The 25618-nt window shown below is 38.8% G+C and overlaps 1 protein-coding gene across 1 annotated transcript; it reads right to left on the bottom strand.

Annotated features, from left to right (window-relative positions):
- Positions 1-22673: 22673 nt before the first annotated feature.
- LOC109236380 (probable glucan endo-1,3-beta-glucosidase A6) lies at positions 22674-24866 on the bottom strand. The gene is made up of 2 exons (XM_019402554.1): positions 23492-24866; positions 22674-22835 (listed from the first exon to the last, which is right to left on the bottom strand). The coding sequence occupies exons 1-2, from the start codon at positions 24774-24776 to the stop codon at positions 22798-22800; spliced, it is 1323 nt and encodes a 440-aa protein (XP_019258099.1). The 5' UTR covers positions 24777-24866; the 3' UTR covers positions 22674-22797.
- Positions 24867-25618: the final 752 nt, after the last annotated feature.

The following is a 25618-nucleotide window of genomic DNA, read 5'->3' as shown; positions in this document are numbered from 1 at the left end:
ACGATGTGGCGGCTGTGACTAGCTCGGGCCAGGTCTGCTGGACTGACCACTGAAAGCACCTCGTGCAAGAGGCGCCTTGATTACTGGAGGTGCATAATAAGGCTCCTGAGGTCTAGGAGGAGCTGGAATACAACTGGCTGCTGGAAGGGCTGAATGAACGGGGCGACTCATATAACCCCTACCATGACGAACTGCAGTTGGGGAACGGGCAGCAGAGAAATGGCCCGACTCTCGAGACCTCTTGGCTGCTCTCTTCTCTTTATCCCGAGCATGCATGCCCTCTACTCTCCTAGCAATGCTCACCACCTGCTGGTAAGAGATATCCATCTCCAACTCCCGGGCCATGTTAGACCTAATGCTAGGAATAAGCCCCTCAATAAACCGGCGAACTCTCTCACGAACTGTGGAAACCAATGCCGGTGCATGCCTAGCCAAGTCAGTGAAACAGATAACATACTCCGAAACAGTCATAGTACCCTGGCGCAAATGCTCAAACTCTGCGCGCCATGCGTCCCTGAGGCTCTGAGGAACGTACTCCATCAAAAACATATCTGAAAACTAGGTCCATGTATGGGAAGCTGCCTCAGCTGGACCGTCCAACTCAAAAGTACGCCACCACTAATAGGCTGCTCCTTGAAGCGGGAAGGCAGTGAAATAGACCCCACTCAATCCTGATATACCGATAGTACGGAGGATATGGTAGCACTCCTCTAGAAATCCCAGAGCATCATCTGATGCTAGACCACTGAATGTAGGAGGCTGGTACTTCTTGAACCTCTCAAGCCTCATCTGTTCCTCCTCAGAAGCTACTGCCATATCCTCGGGCTGAACTGGGCTGCAGGCGATACCGGCATAACCTCTGGGACCTGCTCGACCTGTACTCGCTGCTCAGGAGTGCAGGCAGCGGGAGTCTGTGCCCCTCCCTCGGCCTGAGATATGGCTGCAACAAGGGGAAGCAAACCTGCCTGAACTAGAGTGTTGTACATACTCATGAACTGTGCAAGAGTCTCCTAGAGAGCTGGAGTAGTAGCAGCAGTAGGCGTTTCGGGTGCCTGGGCTCCCGCTGGAGCTGCTGGTGGCTCCTCTGTAGCAGCTCGCGCGGGTGCATTGGCTGCATCATGTACGCGTCCTCGGCCTCTACCCAGCCCCGACCTCTGACGGCTCTAGTAGGGGCGCGGGTGTCTGGTCACCTCTGGTAGCTTGTGTCCTCACCATCTGTGAGAGAATAGAAGACAGAGGTTTAGAATTTTGATATCAAAAATCTCGCACGACAAGGAAAAAAAATGAAGTGGGATTTTCCTAATAGTTACATAGCCTCTTGTAGATAAGTACAGATGTCTCCTTACCGATCCGCGAGACTCTAATAAACCGGCTTGTGATTCATGACTCCTATGAACCTAGGGCTCTGATACCAACTTGTCATGACCCGAGTTCTCCCTCCATGAACTGTCATGACGGCACCTAGTCTCTACCACTAGGTAAGCTTGCAAATTGCGTCAAAAGGAAAATAAAATACGAAACTAGCAAGTTACGATTAAAACATATAAAAGAGTTTAAAATGCCGCTCGGCATATACAATACACACTCTCTAAACTAAAACAAAAACTCCCAAAACCCGGAATCTCATGAAATCACAAGCTAGAGAAAACTACATAGTGTTCTAACTCCAGAGTGTCTAATCAAAAGTAAATACAGGAAGTCTAAAGCTAATGGGAAGAATAGAGAGGGACTTCTAGGTCTGCGGACGCGGCAGATACACCTCGAAGTCCCTGATATCGTCCGCCTCACTAATAGAATGGCTGAGCAGAAGAACCTGGATCTGCACACGAAAAACATGTGGAGGAAAGGCCATGAGTACACCACAGCGATACCCAGTAAGTGCCAAGCCTAACCTCGATCGAGTAGTGACGAGGAAGGTCTATATATATATATATATATATATATATATATATATATATATATATATAGCAGATAAAGCAGTATGAAATGTGATAGTATATTTAAGATACTAACAGTCGATAAAGAATAAAGTCACATGAAGAAATAACTCAGGACATAGAGATAGCAACGTCGATCTCCCAGGATATCGTCCCGTATTCCAAATCATAAATATGTAGGGGAATATCCGGGAATACCGATCTGTAGTCCCAAAGTAATTATCCAGTACAGGGGGAATCTCCCGGGATGTTGTCCCGTAGTCCCAAATATAAATGTGCAGGGGGATCTCCCAGAATACCGATCCGTAGTCCCAAAGTAAACATGTAAGGGGATCTCTCGAGATGTCGTCCCGTATTCCCAAATATAAATGTGCAGGGGGATCTCCCGGAATACCGATCCGTATTACCAAAGTAAACATGCAGGGGGATCTCCCGGGATATCGTCCCGTAGTCCCAAAGTAAGTACACATGTAGGGGGATCTCCCGGGATATCGTCCCGTAGTCCCAAAGTAAACACACAACAGTCTCAAGAAAGAAGATATACAGTTCTAATCAAGTTCGTACCAAGAAACAGGAAGTTCTACTCTAAACATGCTGCATAGGATCCAAGTAAGTAGTTTAAGCAGGTAAAACAGTTAAGTCACATAAGCATGCTTTCCTAAGCTAAACAGTAGGTTTTAAAATACAATTAGTGTTCAACAAAAAGGAAACACAGATATTTACTTAACGAAAACGGGGTTTTCCAACAATTAGCACGTGTACGTACTCGTCACCTCACGTACACGGCATTCATATAACAACAATAGCAAATCCTAAGGGGAGTTCTGTCGCGCCCCCTTTTTCCTCCTCGCGGAGAACGTCCGGGTTTCGACATTTCATGGTGGAAATAACTCTTTTCCTTTTGGGAATTGGGTTTTTGAAGAGTCGCCACCTAACGAGTTATGGTGCGTTAGGGCACCTAGAGAGATTAACTCTTGGATTGGTTTGCATTACCAGAGATTTAGGTTAAGATAACCTCGAGGGGAAGGTGTTAGGCATCCCTCTTGGTCCACAACTGTGGGTCCCGGCCGAACTTATATTTATGAATTTGTCCAAATAAATACTTGAAACAAATAATTACGAATAAGGCATGTTTGTATAACTCAAATAATAAGACATAGGTTTTGGACAAGTTGTATTATAAAACAAAAAGTAATTTTGAAAAGGTCGAATCCTAGGTTGATTAGCCTATAGGATCACCCCACACAATGTCCGGTAAACACTCCTCAATGAGGGGCTACACGTGACATTAGCGCGTAGTTATCATATCCCATATCTACCCTTCCCATCCCCTTAGTGGTCATTCAAAGCGAGTGTTGGTAAATGATTTCTATTGCGTGCTGTTACCCGTCCCTTCTTAATGGTCCTGGAGTGATTTAGGACCTTTACCTATAGGTGGTTCTAGACAGACCCCTAAGGTTTTAAAGGTGAAAATACTAAGGCGACAAACAAGAACAATTAGGACCTTAGCACATAAGATAAAAGGGAGCAATTAGAGGCTCAGGTTTACCTCCTTAAACAATACACATAGGCAGCACGACTCAAGCACAAATAAGGGCCTTTTGTTAAGCAGTTTCCTAAGGCATGATGTCTAAGTGAAGTATATAGAAGACAGGCAGTTTATTTTGTAAACTCAGAAGTAATGACCCTAGCATGTTGCCTACTGAATTTTTTTTAAAACCTGTTAAAACAGAACAACATTAAGTCACAGAAACAATTTCATAGTTGCAAGATTTGAAAACGTCCTATAGGCCTGCCTATACGCGGAATACTGATGGCTACATTTTACATAGTGAAACAAGGCAGGTCGTTAAAACGGACTCTTTTGATCCCTATAGGCATGCTGTCTAATGATAGATTGAGGCAGTTTTTGAAAGAACTTGTTTTAGGGAAAATAGACCATTAATTAACTAGTTTTGAAGCGAGCTAATCGTTAATCGAATTGATTTATTCAAACTAAACTAGTTGATATCTGTAGGCAGAATTTCTGGCGTCGTTCCTTATAGGCATAGTATCTAGTTGTTTAACACTGATTTCAGAAACTTTGCAAGCATGATGACAAATAAAAAAAACACGTAAACACTTGTTATAACAGAAGCTAGATTAAATTATATCCTATAGGCATGGCATCTACTTGTGAAACTGATTTTAAGACTAATAAACATGATTTCTATTATGGAATCACCTGAAACCTATAGGCATGATTCTAACATGGTGAGACAAACATGACATGATGTAAAAGTCCTATAGGCATGTTTTCTACTTGGTAAGGCAATCATATCAAAACGTAAATTCATATATGCGTGGTTTCTACCCGTATTACCCCACAAACATGTAGCTATCCACACCTTTTCACTAATTACCCCAATATTCGTTTACAAATTATTACAGACCATATGAATGAACTACATAAGAAAATAAGAAGTTATTCTATAGGGAGCCTTCAATTAGGTCCAGGTTTTCAAAGCCTCCAATAGCCTCAAATGCCCAAATTCCATAGACAATGTCATAGTCTAGGTGCATCAAAGTTCCCTAAGGATCTCAAGGATCCCGGGCAGTGCTTACACCTAGACTTGGTAACCAAAATTGAGTGAGTGCGGTGTGGAAGGGTCAACCTCAGTATACCAGAGTTCAGAGGGTTCTCAAGAGGATCCCAAGGCAGTACACATACTGGAGGGGGCAAAACCTATTGACTTAGGAGTAGAGTGGGAGTGCTTGACACAATTTGAAAGGTTTTAGTAGGAAAATAGTATTAAAAGGAGGTTTGTTTGAAATAACTTGTGGAGTAAAAGAGGGAGTCATGTAGTAAAACAACTTTAAAAAGAGAGAATTACATTATCAAGCAACAATAAATCAAACATGGAGTCTAAAAACACATCAGCAATACTCACAGGACCAAAACATGAGGAAAGAACCTACATACAGGGGTGATGGGGATTGGGGATACATAGAACACATGATTGTAAACACATAATAGGAAAAGGTCTTAGGAAACTGGTACAAACATGCTCAGACACAACTGATCAGACATAGTCACAGAACCAGCAATGCTTAAGGGGGTTCAATATAGGATCCGCATGATTTTAGGTCAATCCCAGAACCATACAAGTTTAGGAGTGCTGACTACTTCACAAGGAGACTCATACAGAAACCAGATAGAGCAGAATCACATGGAGATAGACTTCATGGGGGGGGGGGGAGGGTAACATATTTGTACTGATCCTAAGGAAGGGGAGTACATTGACATGCTAATCATGCAATCATATTAACTGCAAGTTTCAGAGCAAAACCATAAGTAAAAGCAAACTAGAAACAGGATGAAATGAAGGAATAAAAGAACCATATTGTTTTTGGAACTTAAACTGAAATTAGAACATACCAGTAAAGAAGACAATAAACAAAAGTGAAGGAGCAGGAGAGCACAATAGTTAGCCTTGGCTTGCAGCCGGCTAACTCAGAATAGTAGCAAGTAGCACAAAGAGAGAGCAGAAAGTTTAAGTGTGTGAGAGAGAGATTTTTGAACTAAAGTGTTCGTCTGTTTGTGTTAATGAGAGAGTGTGTATATATAGTAGTTCGAAAATTAGGAAAAATAAGGCAAGAATCATAGTAGCATAGTAATTATGGAACCAAATACTAATCAGAATTAAATCAATGTAAGTAACCCTTTAATTAAGGGGGTAATCAACCAACGGTAATAGGCAGAAATGATTAAGGAAAGAAATCAAATAGAGTATAAGGTATAAAATAGACAATTAGGGGTAAGTACATAGGGGTTTAATTAAGGAAACAACTAATGAAGAATCAGTAAAGTACTCGGTTCACCAAATAAGGTAATAAAACAAAATAAAGTTGCAGAGTATGGAAATAATCGACAATCAGCACATAGTAAATCAGGGAATCAGGGATTCGAAATTGCTAATTTAAGGGGAGTGACAAGTAAACAAGCTAACAGGGGAATCGAGAGTTTACAGGGAAGTTTTCAAATCAGGTCAAGAAACAAGGAGTTCAGAGTCAATTAAAGAGAGAGTTTAGCATATAAAAGGAGTGGAATGGGAGTAACCAAACACATCATGCAAAGAGGCAAGTATTGACCGGTCAAGATGAACACAAACATAAAGAGGCGATATAAGTTAGGCATAAGAAAACTCAGTAGAACATGTTCGAGGCAAGATAATCGCAGAAACTTAAACAAGAATCGAGTAGTCATGCTAACACACATAACCAAACAAATAAATCTTAGAAATTTAGGGCTTTCAACATAGGCGAGTTGAAAAGGTAGTAGAATCATAGAATCAATCAAAATATGCAAGAGGTAGAAGTTTAAACATAAAGAATCAGTTTAAACAAGGTTTTTAGAAGAAGTTCCGAAAACCCTAATTTTAGAAGAAGGTGAAAACACTTTGAAATCGATGATTCTTGTAAAAGAGTTTCAAGAACAGTGTAAAATACTAATGAAACAAACTCGAATCGTCCTAGATCTGTACAGATCTGGGAGATACAAGAAGAAATTAGGGTTTCAGAAGAAATTCATATAGAGATGAAAGAACCTGTATAGAATCCCAAGGATCGTGCCAAATACAGCGTGATTTTGCTTGAAATCACACCGGAGTATCCAAGAATAGGCAAGTAGCAAACCCTAGATGCAAGTTGGCGTGGCCCAGGGCCCTTGAAGACCTTAGAGATGGCAAGCGTGGCAATAGAGGAGCCATTGGAGGCTTAGGAGTTGATGAGATCACCGGAGAAGACCGGAGAAAGGGAGGTTGGCGGTTGAAGGAGCTAGGGTTAGGTTGAGTGGTTGAGAAAGGAGAGGAGATGAGATAATACAGGGGCGGCGGATTTAGAAATGAGATAAGGTTCGGGGGTCTTTTGGAATAAAAAGGGAAGGGATTAATACGGGCCGTTGATTTGAGAGATCGACGGCCAGGATTTAATTAGTGCTGGGTCGGGTAGGCGAGTTCAGGGTTTGGGTCGGTAGTTTAATATGAAATTGGGCTGTGGTTGGGTTTAAATTGGGCTACAATTGAAATGCAAATCTGGCTATATTTTAAATAGCCAATTTTCCCCTATATAATTTATATTAAACAACAGCTAATTTTTAGAAAATAATTTTGTATACTAAAATGATTTAAAATATATATTTAACATTTTAAAAATGTAGAAGGTCGATTTTATGCATATAAACGTAATTATACATTAAATGGCTAATATTACAATTATATGCAATTTAATTTTAAAAATACAAAAATGCAATCATAAAAATGCATAGAAAATATTTTAACCATATTTTGGCATAAATATATAAATTAAATGACTAAATCATCACAACAATAATTTGAGGGATAATTATTTGGGATTTTATGAATCAAAGGGAAGGAAATAAATCAATTTAAATCCTTACAATTATGGGAAAAATTATAAAACCTTGTTCATGTTTATATATGCATATATATGCTATTTTGAAGGTATTTATGCATATAAAATATAGGGAAAATTGGGTATCAACAGTTGCCTCTCTTTACCCAGGAAGGATGAAAAAAATTTCGAGTAAAGAAATGATGGCCAATTTTGACCGGGCGGGATGCTTTGAAAGACAGAGGCCGGACACCGGTCTTCGAGTTGCCTACATATCCCTGGTTTTACAGGAATCAGGCCAAGTGTAGTTCTGGATTCATCTGCGGAATATGCCGATGAAATTACTGCAAGAACGGACACGCGATGCGGAAGCAGCTACGGTGAGCGGTTAAAACTCGGGACGGTTGAGGGAACTTGAGCGAGATTGCCCCTGCTAGGACAGCGGTTGCTTACTGGTTACCTGCAGATAAAAGATGCTACAAACATGTATTTGCGAAAATTTAAACATGATGCAAATTCCCTTTGGACCATGAAGGTTGTCTTCGGACGGTTAAAGATGACGTCCTTGGACCATGACGTCCTGGGCCATGACTTGTTTAGTTAGGGATTCGCAGGCCATGAAATGATGTTCTCAGCCCATGACAATGGTGCCTCCGAACCATGACGCCTTTGAATAATGATATGCAAGTTTGAGAGATCCTCAGGCCATGGCATGGTGTCTTCCGGCTATGAGGATGATGCCTTTAGACTATTATGCCTTCGGATAGATTGGCGATATTTCAGCCCGTGATATGCAGTAATATGATGTTAAAAAGACAAGGCTTAGTCTTGTGAAATGGAGGGCAGAGCTTAGCCCGGTTGAAAAGCAAATAGATAGTACTAGCAATAGAGCAATATTTGTGCAAAGAGGGACAGTGCTTAGTCCCATGCAGATGGGGAGGCAAGGATTAGCCTCATGCAAATGTGGAGGCAAGGATTAGTCTTATGCAAATGTGGAGTCAGGGATTAGACTCATTCCAGCGGGGAGTCAGGGATTAGACAGAGTTTAAATACCACATTAACATGATTTTAAATCTATAACAGTAGATACAATGTGCGGAAAACAAGAAATATCACTACAAATCCCACCGATCTGGTGTCACGAGTCAAGAGCCTCTAATACAGTCTGAGGAAAAGCCTAAACAAGATAGTCTAAAATGTTGAAAGTAAAGAGGATAGAGGGAGAAATCGAGTCTGCGAACGCCATGCAGCTACCTCGATGACTCCGGTGAGATCTGAATAGCAGCAATAGCTCAATCTACGCCTCCGGAATACCTGTATCTGCACACATGGTGCAGGGAGTAAAGTGAGTACTCCGACTCAGTGAGTAATAGCAATAAATAATGACTGACGGAAAGAAATCTCGTAAAAAGCACTAAGCAGTTCTATATCAAAGCAGTAAGAACAGTTAAACAGAAACTGAATGAAGAAATCAGGTAAAAATCCTTTAAGCCAGTACTCAACCCATTTACTCCTCCCGATAACCGAAATCATAATTATACCGCTGCGGCGTGCAGCCCGATCCATATAGTATACTGCTGCGGCGTGCAGCCCGATCCATATATATATATACTGCTGCGGCGTGCAGCCCGATCCAATAATAATAGTCGACTGCGCTCACTGGGGGTGTGCAGACTCCGGAGGGGCTCCTTTAGCCCAATCTCTATACTACTGCGACGTGCAGTCCGATCCATATAAATATACTGCTGCGGCGTGCAGCCCGATCCGATAATATACTGCTGTGGCATGCAGCCCGATCCGTATAAATATATATATATATATATATACTGTTGCGGTGTGCAGCCCGATCCAATACATATCAAATACCCTCACAACGCGGTCCTCAACCCCTCTCAGTCAATATAACTTAGCCCCTCGGGCATGCTAAGATAGGATAGGGACTCCAGCCCACATGTTACTCTCGTTTTTGGTTTATTATTCCAAAGCTGGTTCATAATAGATTAAACAATTAGAAACATGACTGAGGGTATGATTTTTAACGAGTGAAGTGAGGTCAATCATGTACAATTTCCCCTAAGGGTTCTACAGGTCGGCACAAGGCCCCAAACATGGCAACTAGCCCAAACTATAATGATATAATTTAAGTCTCAGTCAAAAACACAGTAAAATCATCAATCGGGATGGACCAAGTCCAAATCCCCAGCAGTAATGGACCCCACGCTCATCATGAAGCGTGTGTCTCACCTCAACATAGCACTACGTTGTGCAAATCCGGGGTTTCNTCATGCAAGTAGAGAGTCAAGGATTAGACTCATGCAAATGGGGAGGCAGGGATTAGCCTCATGCAAGTATGGAGGCAGGGATTAGCCTCATGCAAGTAGGGAGTCAAGGATTAGACTCATACAAGGAGGGAGGCAGGTATTAGCCTCATACAGGTATGAAGGCAAGGATTAGCCTCATGCAGTTATGGAGGCAAGGATTAGCCTCATGCAGATAGGGAGGCAAGGATTAGCCTCGTACAAATATGGAGGCAGGGATTAGCCTCATGCGGAGAGCGAATAGCAAATAAGAGTAGTGTATTTCTTAGCAGGAGATATACTCGGTGTCTGATGTCCGGGTTGATAGTGAATTTGCTTTGTGTATACATATCTGCGAATGCTATCGCAACGTCAAATGTGCTTGCATTCAAAGAAAAAATTGTAAGTTCTGTGAGGGGGAAGGTTCGTTCGTGCTCCTGTCAACTAGCTTTGCTCTGCTCCGTTCTGAAAGCCTTTCGAGTTCCCCTGGGTGACACCTGACTGTTATGGAAATAGAATTCTCGAAAAATATGCAATTATTGACAAAAATAGAGTTGTTTTGGAAACATATTGATATATCAAGTAACTTTTGATGAACTAGTGACTGTAACATGTTTCGAAGGCATTTCAACTCTCTCATATTGGAATTTTGAGGGTCCTCCTCAATATTCTGCCCCAGTTTGGCAGATGATCTTTGACCGTTTGCGGATAATGGATCTTGCTGGATCTTTTCGGAATTTTGAGAATCCCTCTCAAAATTTTGTCCTAGTTTCTTAACTGATTACGGACTTTCTGGCATGTGATGGCGTTGGCTGGACTTGCTCCAGAATTTTGAGGGTTCTCCTCAAAATTCTGCCCCAGTTTCTGCTCTTGGGGGGAAATGAAAATTTTATTATGATATGACCGAACCCATAAGGCTGCCTACGTATCCCCTCTTAAACGGGAATCAGGTCAAGCGTAGTTCAATTACATCATAGAAAAGAATGTAGATAATCTAGGCATAGTATCTCTTGACTGCGTTTGAATTGATCGGTTTTGGCCAGACTTCTCCGTCCATTTTTGCAAGTATGAGTGCTCCCCCTGTTAGTACCCTGTGAACCATGTACAGACCTTGCCAGTTGGGAGAGAATTTCCCTTTGGCTTCATCTTGATGTGGTAAGATTTTCTTCAATACCAGCTATCCTGGTGCGAACTCTCTTGGTTTGACCCTTTTGTTGAAAGCTTTGGACATTCTGTTCTGATAAAGTTGGCCATGACACACTGCATTCATCCTCTTCCCATCTATAAGGGCCAATTGTTCATAGCGACTCTTTATCCACTCTGCGTCGCTGAGTTCAGCTTCCTGTATGACTCTTAAAGAAGGAATCTCTACCTCGGCTGGGATGACAGCCTCGGTACCATAAACCAGCATGTAGGGCGTGGCCCCGGTTGATGTGCGAACCGTGGTGCGTATCCCAACAAAGCGAAGGGTAACTTCTCATGCCACTGTTTGTGGTTCTCTACTATTTTTTTTAGTATCTTCTTGATGTTTTTGTTGGCGGCTTCTACGGCTCCATTTATTTGAGGTCTGTAGGTTGTGGAATTTTTGTGCTTGATTTTGAAAGTTTCACACATAGCTTTCATCAGATCACTGTTGAGATTGGCGGCATTATCAGTAATAATGGACTCGGGAACTCCGAATCGGCAGACGATACGATCCTTGACAAAATCTACGACGTCTTTCTTGGTTACAACTTTGTAGGATGCAGTATCTACCCATTTCGTGAAGTAATCAATGGCTACCAGAATAAATCTGTGTCCGTTTGAGGCAGTGGGCTCAATCGGACCAATAACATCCATCCCCCAAGCGGCGAATGGCCAAGGTGAGCTTGTTGCATTGAGCTTGTTCGGCGGCAATTTTATCATATCGGCATGCACTTGACATTGAAAGCATTTGCGGACATACTGAATGCAATCCGTCTCCATGATCATCCAAAATAACCTGCCCTGAGTATCTTCTTTGCCAAGACGAAACCATTCATGTGTGGACCACAGGTCCCAGCATGCACATCCTCAAGTAGCTTAGAATCTTCTTTTGCGTCAACACATCTTAGCATACCCAAATCAGGAGTTCTTCTGTACAAGTTCCCTCCGATGTGGAAGAACTGATTCGATAATCTCCGGAGTGTGCATTTCTGAGTGTGATTTGCATGCTCCGGGTATTCTTCTTTCGATAAGTACTCCTTGATGTCATGGAACCAAGGCTTTCCATCCGTTTCTTCTTCAACATGAGCACAATATGCCGGCTGATTATGGATCTTTATCAGAATAGGATCAATATAATTCTTATCTGGATGTTGTATCATAGATGACAAAGTGGTCAATGCGTCAGCAAACTCATTCTGAATTTTGGGCACATGTCGGAATTCTATCTTTGTAAACCATTTCCTCAATTCCTGCACATGGTGCAGATATGGCAATATCTTGGAATTCTTGGTGGCCCACTCTCCTTGTACTTGGTGCATGGCAAATCTGAATCTCCGATCACCAGCAGCTATTGAATGTTCATGTCGATTGCCATGTTGAGTCCTAATATGCAGGCTTCATACTCCGCCATGTTGTTAGTACAGGGAAATCTGAGTTTAGCAGATACCGGATAATGCTGACCCGTCTCTGATACCAAAACTGCTCCTATGCCCACTCCTTTGAAATTTGCAACCCCATCAAAAAACATCCTCCATCTGTCATATGCTTCGGTAATGTCTTCTCCTACGAATGATACTTCTTCATCAGGAAAATACATTTTCAAAGGTTCGTATTCTCTTCCCACCGGATTTTCAGCAAGGTGATCTGCCAATGCTTGTCCCTGACCGCTTTTTGAGTTACATAGATGATATCGAACTCACTCAGCAGTATCTTCCATTTAGCCAACTTCCCAGTAGGCATGGGTTTCTGAAATATATACTTCAGAGGATCCATCCTGGATATGAGGTATGTAGTGTAGGCACAGAAGTAATGCCTCAATTTCTGGGCTGTCCAGGTCAAACCACAGCAAGTGCGTTCAAGCAGAGAATACCGTGCTTCATAAGGTGTGAACTTCTTACTCAAGTAATATATGGCTTGCTCCTTTCTTCCTGTCTCATCATTTTGTCCCAGAACACATCCGAAGGCTCCATCCAATACGAACAGATAGAGTAGCAAAGGTCGTCCTGGTTCTGGCGGGACCAGAACTGGTGGTGTGGACAGGTATTCCTTGATCTTATCAAAAGCTTTCTGACAATCCTCTGTCCCAGCTTGTTTCGGCGTCTTTCCTTAGCATTTTGAAGATGGGTTCACATATGACTGTGGACTGTGCTATGAAGCGACTGATATAGTTGAGACGTCCAAGGAAGCTCATCACATCTTTTTTGCTCTTAGGTGGTGGCAACTCCTCAATAGCTTTGACTTCAGACAGATCCAGCTCGATCCCTCGACGACTGACGATGAATCCCAGTAACTTTCCTGCGGGAACCCCGAATGCACACTTTGTGGGGTTCAACTTCAAATTGTACCTCCTTAGCCTGTCGAAGAACTTCCTCAAGTCTGCTATGTGATCTGCGGCCCTCTTGGATTTGATAATGAGATCGTCCACATACACCTCTATTTCTTTGTGTATCATATCATGAAAGATGGTTGTCATGGCTCTCATGTAAATGGCCCCAGCATTCTTCAGGCCGAATGGCATCATCTTGTAACAGTTGGCCTTATTACATTTGAAATAAGTCACTACTAGCACTTGGCCTTATTACATTTGAAAAGCAAGTAAACCTAATCTATTTGGTCTCGGAAGGACTTTCTTTAGGCTGAATGCTCTTGTCGATCAAATCCCCTAGTTCGCGTAGGCTCATTAGCAGGAATGCCTTTGCCAAATTCCCTTCTTCGTTTCCCTCAGCGTTTTGGTAGTCGGTGACTCTCTTCCTCACTTTTCCTTCCAATTCCAAGTGGCTATATTCCAGATATTCAAGCTTCTCGCTAGATTTGGCGGCCCTCTCTTTCCATTCATTGATTTGGTCATCTGATGGGAGATTCCTCCACCAGTCTAGCAAGAGTGAGGGTGTGCTAACCATACCGAATCTAGGGACCTCGTGCCTCATTTTCTGCAAAACAAAAGGGTTAGACCTTACCCCCACCGGACTCGACTATTTATACATTTATGATCAACATATCGGCATTTAGTTCTCCAAATTAATGCACAGAACGTGGTTGTGTCCGTTGGGATTATGGGAAACCTGATGGACTTTGGATAAGGCTTATCTTAAAGGATCATTATGTGGACAACATAACTGATCCGACTAGGTTTGACCATGATGCATGCACAATTTAACCAGAGTAAGGTTTCTATGGGGTTTTAGACTGGTACCCTCAAGCGGACAACTCGAGGGGGAAGGCACGGAACCATCGACTGCACCGCTAATCGACTGGTTTTACCACAAATAAGCCTTTCCGAATTTAAGGGTAGTAAATAGAAAGAGCGCAACCACTCATTAAAGCGTTGCTATAGGATTTGATACGCACGAGTGAAATGTGATGCGGAGCATGATTTATGCAACAGTTAATAACATGTAGTCAAGTATTTTAACATAGGAAAAATAAATACAGCATTTAAATAATTGAAAGACAGTTACAGGAAAAAGAAAACAAAGAGACAAGTCAGTTTCAGGGATAAAGAACCATAAATGCTTAAAACATTGACAGTTAAATTCAAATAAGGGAGAAGGGTACAGGATAAAGCATGCTTGGACTAATTTGTAAAAAGATAAGTTCGTTATGGTAAGAGCCTAAAGGTATCCCCAGCAGAGTCCCCATGCTGTCGCGCCCCTTTTTTTTCACTCTGCGGAGAGAGATCCGGGTTTCGACATTTCATGGTGGAAATAACTCTTTTCCTTTTGGGAATTGGGTTTTTGAAGAGTCGCCACCTAACGAGTTATAATGCGTTAGGGCACCTAGAGAGATTAACTCTTGGATTGGTTTGCATTACCAGAGACTTAGGGTAAGGGCTCGAAATAACCTCGAGGGGAAGGTGTTAGGCACCCCTCTTGGTCCACAACTGTGGGTCCCGGCCGAACTTATATTTACGAATCAGTCCAAATAAATACTTGAAACAAATAATTACGAATAAGGCATGTATGTATAACTCAAATAACAGCACATAGGTTTTGGACAAGTTGTATTATAAAGCAAAAGGAATTTTGAAAAGGAGGAGTCCTAGGTTGATTAGCCTATAGGATCACCCACACAATGTCCGGTAAACACTCCTCAATGAGGGGCAACACGTGACATTAGCGCGTAGTCATCATATCCCATTTCTACCCTTCACATCCCCTTAGTGGTCATTCAAAGCGAGTGTTGGTCAATGATCTCTATTGCATGTTGTTACCCGTCCCTTCTTAATGGTCCTGGAGGGATTTAGGACCTTTATCTATAGGTGGTTCTAGATAGACCCCTAAGGTTTTAAAGGTGAAAATACTAAGGCGACAAACAAGAACAATTAGGAGTTTAGCACATAAGATAAAAGGGAGCAATTAGAGGCTCAGGTTTACCTCCTCAAACAATACACATAGGCAGCATGACTCAAGCACAAATAAGGGCCTTTTGTTAAGCAGTATCCTAAGGCATGATGTCTAAGTGAAGTATACAGAAGACAGGCAGCTTATTTTGTAAACTCAGAAGTAATGACCCTAGCATGTTGCCCACTGATTTTTTTTTAAAACCTGTTAATCCAGAATAACATTAAGTCACAGAAATAGTAACATAGTTGCAAGATTTGAAAATGTCCTATAGGCCTGCTATACGCGGAATAATGATGACTACATTTTACATAGTGAAACAAGGCAGGTCTTTAAAACGGACTCCTTTGATCCCTATAGGCATTCTGTCTAATGATAGATTGAGGCAGTTTTTGAAAGAACTTGTTTTAGGGAAAATAGACCATTAATTAACTAGTTTCGAAGCAAGCTAATCGTTAATCAAATTGATTCATTCAAACTAAACTAGTTGAGATCTGTAGGCAGAATTTCTGGTGGCGTTCCTTATAGGCATGGTATCTAGCTGTTTAACACTGATTTCATAAACTTTGCAGGCAAATAAAAAAACATGTAAACACTTGTTATAACAGAAGCTGGATTAAATTATATCTTATAGGCATGGCATCTACTTGTGAAACTGATTTTAAGACTTATAAACATGATTTCTATTATGGAATCACCTGAAACCTATAGGCATGATTTCTAACATGGTGAGACAAACATGACAAGATGTAAAAGTCCTATAGGCATGTTTTCTACTTGGTAAGGCAATCATATCAAAACGTAAAGTCCTATAGGCATGGTTTCTACTCGTATTACCCCACAAACATGTAGCTATCCACCCCTTTTCACTAATTATCCCAATATTTGTTTACAAATTACTACAGACCATATGAATGAATTACATAAGTAAATAAGAAAATAAGAAGTGATTCTATAGGGAGCCTTCAATTAGGCCCAGGTTTCCAAAGCCTCCAATAGCCTCAAATGCCCAAATTCCATAGACATAGTCTAGGTGCATCAAAGTTCCCTAAGGATCTCAAGGATCCCCGGCAGTGCTTACACCTAGACTTGGTAACCAAAATTGAATGAGTGCAGTGTGAAAGGGTCAACCTCAGTATGCCAGAGTTCAGAGGGTTCTCAAGAGGATCCCAAGGCAGTACACATACTGGAGGGGGCAGAACCTATTGACTTAGGAGTAGAGTGAGAGTGCTTGACACAGTTTGAAAGGTTTTAGTAGGAAAACAGTATTAAAAGGAGGTTTGTTTGAAATAATTTGTGGAGTAAAAGAGGGAGTCATGCAGTAAAACAACTTTAAAAAGAGAGAATTACATGATCAAGCAACAGTAAATCAAACATGGAGTCTAAAACCACATCAGCAATACTCACAGGACCAAAACATGAGGAAAGGACCTACACACACGGGTGATGGGGATTGGGGATACATAGAACACATGATTGTAAACACATAACAGGCAAAGGTCTTAGGAAACTGGTACAGACATGCTCAGACACAACTGATCAGACATAGTCACAGAACTAGCAATGCTTAAGGGGGTTCAGTATAGGATCCACATGATTTTAGGTCAATCCCAGAACCATACAAGTTTAGGAGTGCTGACTACTTCACAAGGAGACTCATACAGAAACCAGATAGAGCAGAATCACATGGAGACAGACTTACTAGAGAGGTGGGGGGTAACATGTTTGTACTGATCCTAAGGAAGGGGAGTACATGACATGCTAATCATGCAATCATATTAACTGCAAGTTTCACAGCAAAAACCATAAGTAAAAGCAAACCAGAAACAGGATAAACTGAAGCAATAAAAGAACCTTATTGTTTTTGGAACTTAAACTAAAATTAGAACATACCAGTAAAGAAGACAATAAACAAAAGGGAAGGAGCAGAAGAGCACAATAGTTAGCCTTGGCTTGCAGTCGGCTAACTCAGAATAGTAGCAAGTAGCACAAAGAGAGAGCAGAAAGTTTAAGTGTGAGAGAGAGAGCTTTTTGAACCAAAGTGTTCGTGTGTTTGTGTTAATGAGAGAGTGTGTATATATAGTAGTTCGAAAATTAGGTAAAATAAGGCAAGAATCATAGTAGCATAGTAATTATGGAACCAAATACTAATCAGAATCAAATCAATGTAAGTACCCCTTTAATTAAGGGGGGAATCAACCAACGGTAATAGGCAGAAATGATTAAGGAAAGAAATCAAATAGAGTATAAGGTATAAAATAGACAATTAGGGGTAAGTACACAGGGGTATAATTAAGGAAACAACTAATGAAGAATCAGTAAAGTACTCGGTTCACCAAATAAGGTAATAAAACAAAATAAAGTTGCAGAGTATGGAAATAATCGACAATTAGCACATAGTAAATCAGGGATTTGAAATCACTGATTTAAGGGGAGTAACAAGTAAACAAGTTAACAGGGGAATCGAGAGTTTACAGGGAAGTTTTCAAATCAGGCCAAGAAACAAGGAGTTTAGAGTCAATCAAGGAGAGAGTTTTAGCATATAAAAGGAGTGGAATAGGAGTAACCAAACACATCATGCAAAGAGGCAAGTATTGACCAGTCAAGATGAACACAAACATAAAGAGGCGATATAGGTTAGGCATAAGAAAACTCAGTAGAACATGTTCGAGACAAGATAATCGCAGAAACTTAAACAAGAATCGACTAGTCATGCTAACACACAGAACAAAACAAAGAAATCTTAGAAATTTAGGGCTTTCAACATAGGTGAGTTGAAAAGGTAGTAGAATCATAGAATCAGTCGAAACATGCAAGATGTAGAAGTTTAAACATAAAGAATCAGTTTAAACAATATTTTTAGAAGAAGTTCCGAAAACCCTAATTTTAGAAGAAGGTGAAAACACTTTGGAATCAATGATTCTTGTAAAAAGCTCCAAGGATAGTGTAAAACATCAAAGAAACAGACTCAAATCGTTTTAAAATCGTACAGATCTAGGAGATGTAGGCAGAAATTAGGGTTTTAGAAGAAACCCAAGTAGAGATGAAAGAACCTGTCTAGAATCCCAAGGATCGTAACAAGTACAGCGTGATTTTGCTTGAAATCACATCGGAGTAGCCAAGAACAGGCAAGTAGCAAACCCTAGATGCAAGTTGGCGTGGCCGAGGGCCCTTGAAGACCTTAGAGAAGGCAAGTGTGGCAATAGAGGAGCCATTGGAGGCTTAGGAGTCGGAGGGAGATCACCGGAGAAGACCGGAGAAAGAGGTCAGCGGTTGAAGGAGCTAGGGTTAGGTTGAGTGGTTGAGAGAGGAGAGGAGACGAGAGAATACAGGGGCGGCGGATTTAGAAAATGAGATAGGGTTAGGGGATCGTTTGGAATAAAAAGGAAGGGATTAATACGGGTCGTTGAGGCCATGATTTAATTGGTGCTGGGTCGGGTAGGTGGGTTCAAGGTTTGGATCGGGTAGTTTATTATGAAATTGGGCTGTGTTTGGGTTTAAATTGGGCTACAATTGAAATGCAAATCTGGCTATATTTTAAATAGCCAATTTTCTCCTATATAATTTATAATAAACAACAGCTAATTTTTGGAAAATGATTTTGTATACTAAAATGATTTAAAATATTATTTAACATTTTAAAATGTAGAAGGTCGATTTTATGCATATAAATGTAATTATACATTAAATGGGCTAATATTGCAATTATATGCAATTTAGTTTTAAAAATACAAAAATGCAATTATAAAATGCAAAAAAAATATTTTAACCATATTTTGGCATAAATATAGAAATTAAATGACTAAATCATCACAACAATAATTTGAGGGATAATTATTGGGGATTTTATGAATAAAAGGGAAGAAAATAAATTAATTTAAATCCTTAAAATTATGGGAAAAATTATAAAACCTTGTGCATGCTTATATATGCATATATATGCCATTTTGAAGGTATTTATGCATATATAAAATATAGGGAAAATTTGGGTATCAACATCGTGTCAGAAAACGCAGAAACACTGTGCAGAAACGCAAAAATTGTCGAAACGCTGTACAAAAATACAAAAATATTGTGCAGAATCGTAGAAACTTTGTGCATAAATGCTGAAACAAATGAACTTAGAAAATATAAAACAAATCGAGAAGAGAACATAAGAAGCGAACAAATGAATAATAGAAATAGTTGAAATAGACAAGAAAGCATCGACAAGCAAATTTTTACGAGATACTAAACTAGCCAAAGCGTAACTCAACAAAGCAAAGCAAGACTATACTACAGACAAAGGAAATAGTGCAAACAAAGGATTTAAGATTACTTATATGAGAACAACAATACAAAGAGATTAATCATCTATAATACTAACATACTGTAGTTTCTCTTCCTTTTTTTGAGAATTGTAAAAACACAATTTAGTTACAAGTTTAATTTTTGTACCTGGATGGTATGCTTATTGTCTGAAGATCTTTGTACTTCTTGGTCAGACCATGGCCAATGATGTATACATGTTATAAAAAAATAAAACAAACAAAACCGGTTTAAAGCTTCAGGTTCATGCCACCAGAATTGTTTCTACATTAAATTTGTAAACTCATCTCAAACATAAATTCAAAGGAATTGTGTCCTCTTAAAATATTCGAGTTCTTCAATTAAAAATAGAAGTTTTAGCTTTATTCAAGTCAATCAAGCTGAGTTTCACCGAAGAAATACGGTGTAGCTGAATTCGTGAGTTTCACAACATTATATCATTTAAGTGGACATTTCAAATATCATCGGCAATCTCTACTCTTCCTTTGTTATCCAAGAGATACAAAAGAAATTGAAACAAATGCATTATCAAAAATATAAAAATATTAAAATTTAGGTGAAGTTTGTTAGACAATAAAGCAGTATAACAAATTCTAATAAGAACGATTTTAAACCTCTTATGTGAAACCCACAACAAGTCTATCCTTACACAGATACATTAAAAGTTCTATAACCCGTGTTTCTCCCAAATTCATAAGAAAGGCACAACAACAACAACAACAACAACAACAACTACCCAGTATAGTCCCACAAAGTGGGGTATGGGAAGGGTAATAGGTACACAGGCCTTACCCCTACCCGAAAGGTAGAGAGGTTGTTTCCAATCGACCCTCGGCTCAGGAAAGGAAAAGAAAAACAAAAACAAAACAAAATTCCAAAGTGTAGATATTTTTGTCAGCCACAAAGGCCTACTTGGACACGACAACCTTTGGCAAGTGGTCATTCTACTTAGCTTAAAGATCAACAGAGGGTTCAACAAAATTGACAGTTAAAGATGATGGTTCTTTAACATCCAAAGAAGAATAATCCACATAAGATACATTACTATTTAGAACAAAAACGCAAAAGAATGGCACTGCAGTATCAGAAAAAATAGTGCAGTTCAGGAACCAGATTTTAGTGTCATGAACCACAAGGAGAGTGCTGGAAAAAGGAAAAACAAAAAAGGGGGAACGTATGCATCTTTCTATAGCTTCAAAGATGGAGATTTTACATCATTAAGTTTCAAAAGCATCCTTCCGAGATCAGGATAATCCTTGCAGCGGGAAACCTCCATTGTGAATTCCTTCCATACCATCACATTGCGACCAGAATAAAAAAAATTCCACTTACAATACATTCAAAAATACAACTAATTACTGTAATTTCTCCAATTAAATGCACATACCAAATAAAAGCAGAGAATGTATGCATAAATCGAGTACTGACTTGAATAAACCCTATACTGGTTTCAAAAAATCGATAAAACTCGAATGACGGACCTTTCTTGTTGTCTTTAGAAGTCGAGTGAAGTAAATCAGATCTCGTCGCCGACTGGGTGCCCAGGACTGTCCTTTCTTTTGAAAAATCTAGTGAAGAAAAAATTTTCTTTGTGGCTTTCAAGCCCTAGACCTAGACCTAGAGTGAGGTTGAATCGTTATATGGAAAATTTTAGAGGGAATTAGAAATTTTAGAGGGAATATTGTAAGTTAGAAATTTTAGAGGTAATAGTTTAAGTGGGAAAGTTTTGTGTGAATTTCCTAAAAATTTTAGACTACGTTTGACGGTGTTGCTTTTAAAAAATACCAAAAGTAATGCTAGTAAAGCGTAGCTTCATATGTGAAGAAGCGTTCTAAAATTTTTTTACATTAGGCAACACTTATCAGGTGTAGTCTTTGTACACAAAGAGCACGTTTTACGAGTGTTACCTAAAATCTGTTGCCAAAAGCTCTTAATAAAGGCCACCCTTATAAAAGCGTGCCTATAGCTATTTTTGGCAATATTTTTCAAGCGTTGCCTATAAAAGTGTTGCCGTAGGCCAATTTTGTTGTAGTGATAACAGCATCCTTATATAACAATACTTCTTTATAAAAGCCAGGCTTTTTCGGAACTTATTTTTATGTTATGTTATGATATATGTTTTTTATAATATTATTTTGCTATAACATTCAAAAATATTCGGAACAAATGAGATTGTTATAGAGAGGTTTGAGTGTAGATGATCAACAATATTCGATCAGACAACGAGAGATTTTAAGTTTCTTCACAACAATTGATAGAGATTATTAGCTTATAATTTGGTGACACGTGGATATCGGATAAGACTTGTTATCTGCCACAGAATATAATTATGGCAATGAGACGGAATTTAAGGTCATAAGAAATTAACCACACAAAACTTCAGGGCCACTTTAGCATTTTTATCCTTTTGATATTCTTAATCCTTAGCTGTGAGATTCTTTAGACACCCTAGGCGAATCTCATGCCGATAAAATACGGGAGAAGCTGGATATATGAACAGACAGGCCTTAAATTCTAGTGACACGTTTTAAAGTTGTGCGGGTCTAAATTCAAAACGGACGATATCAATGGTGGCTGGACTGTTACAGAAGATGATATTATGCTATTACTAAATATTACTCCCTCCGGTCCAAAATAAGTGATTTTTTGGATGTTTTCACACAGACTAAGAAATTCACCTTTTAGCATTAATTAGCAATGAAATTGACCATATTAACCTTTACTATCTCACATAAACACTCCTAACACATATTCCAACACTATTTACTCCAAGGACAAATGTAGGAAAAAAATAATTAATTCATTCTTGAAATATGGAAAAATCACTTATTTTGGACCACAAGAAAAATGCCAAAAAATCACTTATTTTGGACCGGAGGGAGTACCCAATTAACCACATACATTATATTTTCCAATTTCTCTCTTTTATCTCCCTAAGTACTCCTTTTTAGAAAGATAAGCAGGTCGAGAAAATGATAAGAAAAATCTAGGATTGAATAAGGAGGCTATATTTCTAGAAAGTTTGGAGTTAATCTTACGTGGCAAGTCGTGATTTTTGCAAATTTTGGGCAAGGTAATTTTTCACATAAATTGTGTGTTCTTTACTTTTCTGTATTTTTCTTACCACGCGTACGAAACCAAGTTAAAGAATCAATGTCTTAGGTAATTCTGGGAGACATTAACTTAACAAATTTTATTAGAGGATTCACTGCATATAAAAAAAATTCTACAAACAACTGCAATCAATTCCCAATATTGAATCAAATACTTTTCAGAAAATAAAATAAATTTTATTACAAGTTCCTAATACTCCCAAGAAGAATATCTCCCAAACTGTTTTCAGAGAGAAACATAAGGGAATTTGCATGATCCATGACCTGCCCAAAATTGCCAAATCAACAAAAATGTTTATTAGTTTGTAATATCATGAATATAATACAAAGTAAAATCAACTAAAGTATATGAAAAGAGTATATTTATATATACTAGTAGTATAAATTTTTTTAACACTAAGGTCTCCTAAAATATAACTACAACTAATATAATGTAATAAGTGGTATTATTAACCTAGAAATTAAGACATGATATCTGCTAAAGCAAGTAAAAATACACTAAAATGTAGAAATTCTTTATGCCGTCGATGTATATAAGTTAAATCATTCTTTAAATATCCCTTTAATTTGTTCTTGATTTTCCATTCAATGTTTCTATTAAGAATTCTACTACTCCCTCCGGTCCACAATAAGTAACCAATTTGCTTTGGGCACACCCATTAAGGAAATACTAAATTCTTGACAAAAATAGTTAGTGTTACTAAACTATCCTTAATTAGATATTGTAGCGTAATTTAATGTGAGGAGTAAAAGACTTTTTAGGAATACATACATAAGGGTAATTTTGGAAAACAAATAGAGTTTTTTCTTGATTATATAAACGGATACTTATTTTGAACCAAAATAAAAAAACAAGATTAGTCACTTATTGTAGACCAGAGGGCGTATTATTTAAGAAGGAAAACTTTGGGGGTACTTACTTGGGTCAACAGTGGTTTGAACAGCAAGCCCATTGAAATGACAAGTTTCACCACCTTTTCTAAACTTAGCCCAATATGAACTAAATGCATAATTTGCATGAGCAACAATAGAAACAGGTTGATAACATGATTTTTCAGGAGAAAGTTCATCACATATCCCATCTCTCTTACATGCAAATTCCAAAGCTTGTCCTAAATCCTTTTCATTCAGAATATCCTTTGCCAAAACACACCATAGCTTCCCATGAAATGGTCCATTATTTTTTGGCACTGGTAACTTAGATAATTCAGACTCTGATATCTCTCCTGTCAAGTCGATATCGTAAATTGCCTTTCCATTAGGTTGTAACAAACCCCAATGCCTCTCGGTCCCTGGACCTTCCTTTTGATTTTCATCGTAGAGTGAAAAAATAAACGTAGGTATCGTTGACCCTGGACGAGCTGGTGTACCAATAGGTGGTTGTGATGTCAATCTACGTACAAGATTTCGATTATATGTAGCTGCATTGTAGATATTAGCACCAATTTGATCATAGTCACCTCCATTAGGCCATCCTGTTTCTGCTATTGCCAATCTAATATTGTAAAACCCTAATTTTTCCATTGCAAATATCACAGAATCAAGCATTTGATCCAATAGGTTTGTGTAAACATAGCCACTAACTGGATCCTTATAGATTTGAGTACCTTTAAATAGTGCAAAATCAAGACTAATAGAAGATGGATTTTGAGACCAAGAGAAATAAGGGTAAACATCAATAAAGAAGTAGGATTTTGTCCAATTCAAAAATCTCAACAATGGTATCAATAGTGAGTTTCTTGGAATATCTAACCTAAATTCACCACTTGAAGGTGGAAATGAGGTTTGTAACATGTCCATAGCTAAAGGGGTACCAATTTTAATGTTGTGAATTCTATGTTCATCGATCGATTTCTTGATATTTCTCATGGCAGGAACAAGATCATACCATAAACTTTGATCATCCTTGTTACTTAAAACTTCATTTCCTACTAAAATGTATCGGATCATGGTGTTTGGATAGTAAGAAAGAACGTTATCGCGTACCCATTGGTTTGCAGCTGATTGATTTGCAGCTACAATTGAAATTTGATCATTTGGTACCATGATTGAGACATGAAGATTTGTGCCTGATAATAATCTAAGTATCTCTGGATTTGCATCATATAGCTTCACTCTACCAGCTTTCATTGTTTTTATAAGCTCTATTGATTCATATGGAGATGGTAAGTTGTTTCCTAGCCTTCCATAATTTACTCCAATCATGTTTGCTAGTGGAAATGCATCTACAGAGAAAAAAAAAAAAAGACAAAACAAAGAGGAAGAATAAGATGCAAGAATTAGTACACATTTGGATAATATTTGATTGAAGCTGAAAAAAGACAGAATGGTATTTGAAATCGAAGTTGAAATAGAGTATATTATTTGTGACCTGTTGTATTTGGACATAAATTTTACTTGAAAAAAATTAATGTTTTGTTGGTGAAAACTATTATTTCAACTTTAAATATATACTCCCTCCTTAAAAAATTAATATATTTCAACAAAAAAAAAAATTGTCATTCTCTTGAGATGCATAAAGTGACAAGTAAAAATGAAAATTTATTTTTAGTACATATGCCAAGTAAAAGCGAAAGGAGGGAGTACTTCTAAAACAAGCTTTTCAACATTTGATCCGTGCTTATAATACTAAAGTTCAGTATTTGCAAATATAACCATTATTTGCAAATAATAGCCAAATGGGTAATATTGTAATCATTCAAGAAGATTAAAGAGAAACTAAAACGACAATCTTTCATTAGAAGCTAAAGATTGTTTGAGGGAATATATACTTACCTGAGAAAGCAAGAAAAGAAAGGAAAGCAATAGCAAAAATGACTTCTACCATGATTTTCTCCTTGAACATCTTAACCAAATTTCAAGATTTTTAACAAATTGGATTGCTTTTTGTGAAGTGAAATTCCAAATTTGAATGTGTCGTTAAGGTTGAAATTGAGAGGTTTTTATATGGGGCGAATTTAGAGGAACAGTTGAACTACCAGAATATAAAATCTATAAGTAACTAAGTGAGACAAAGATTGTGAGAATTTTATCAAGAAAGTGAGAAT

The sequence above is a fragment of the Nicotiana attenuata genome, unplaced genomic scaffold (assembly GCF_001879085.1).
Source record: "Nicotiana attenuata strain UT unplaced genomic scaffold, NIATTr2, whole genome shotgun sequence".
NCBI lineage: Eukaryota > Viridiplantae > Streptophyta > Magnoliopsida > Solanales > Solanaceae > Nicotiana > Nicotiana attenuata.
Note: the sequence above shows the minus strand (reverse complement) of the source record. Positions and strands in the feature narration are given on the sequence as shown.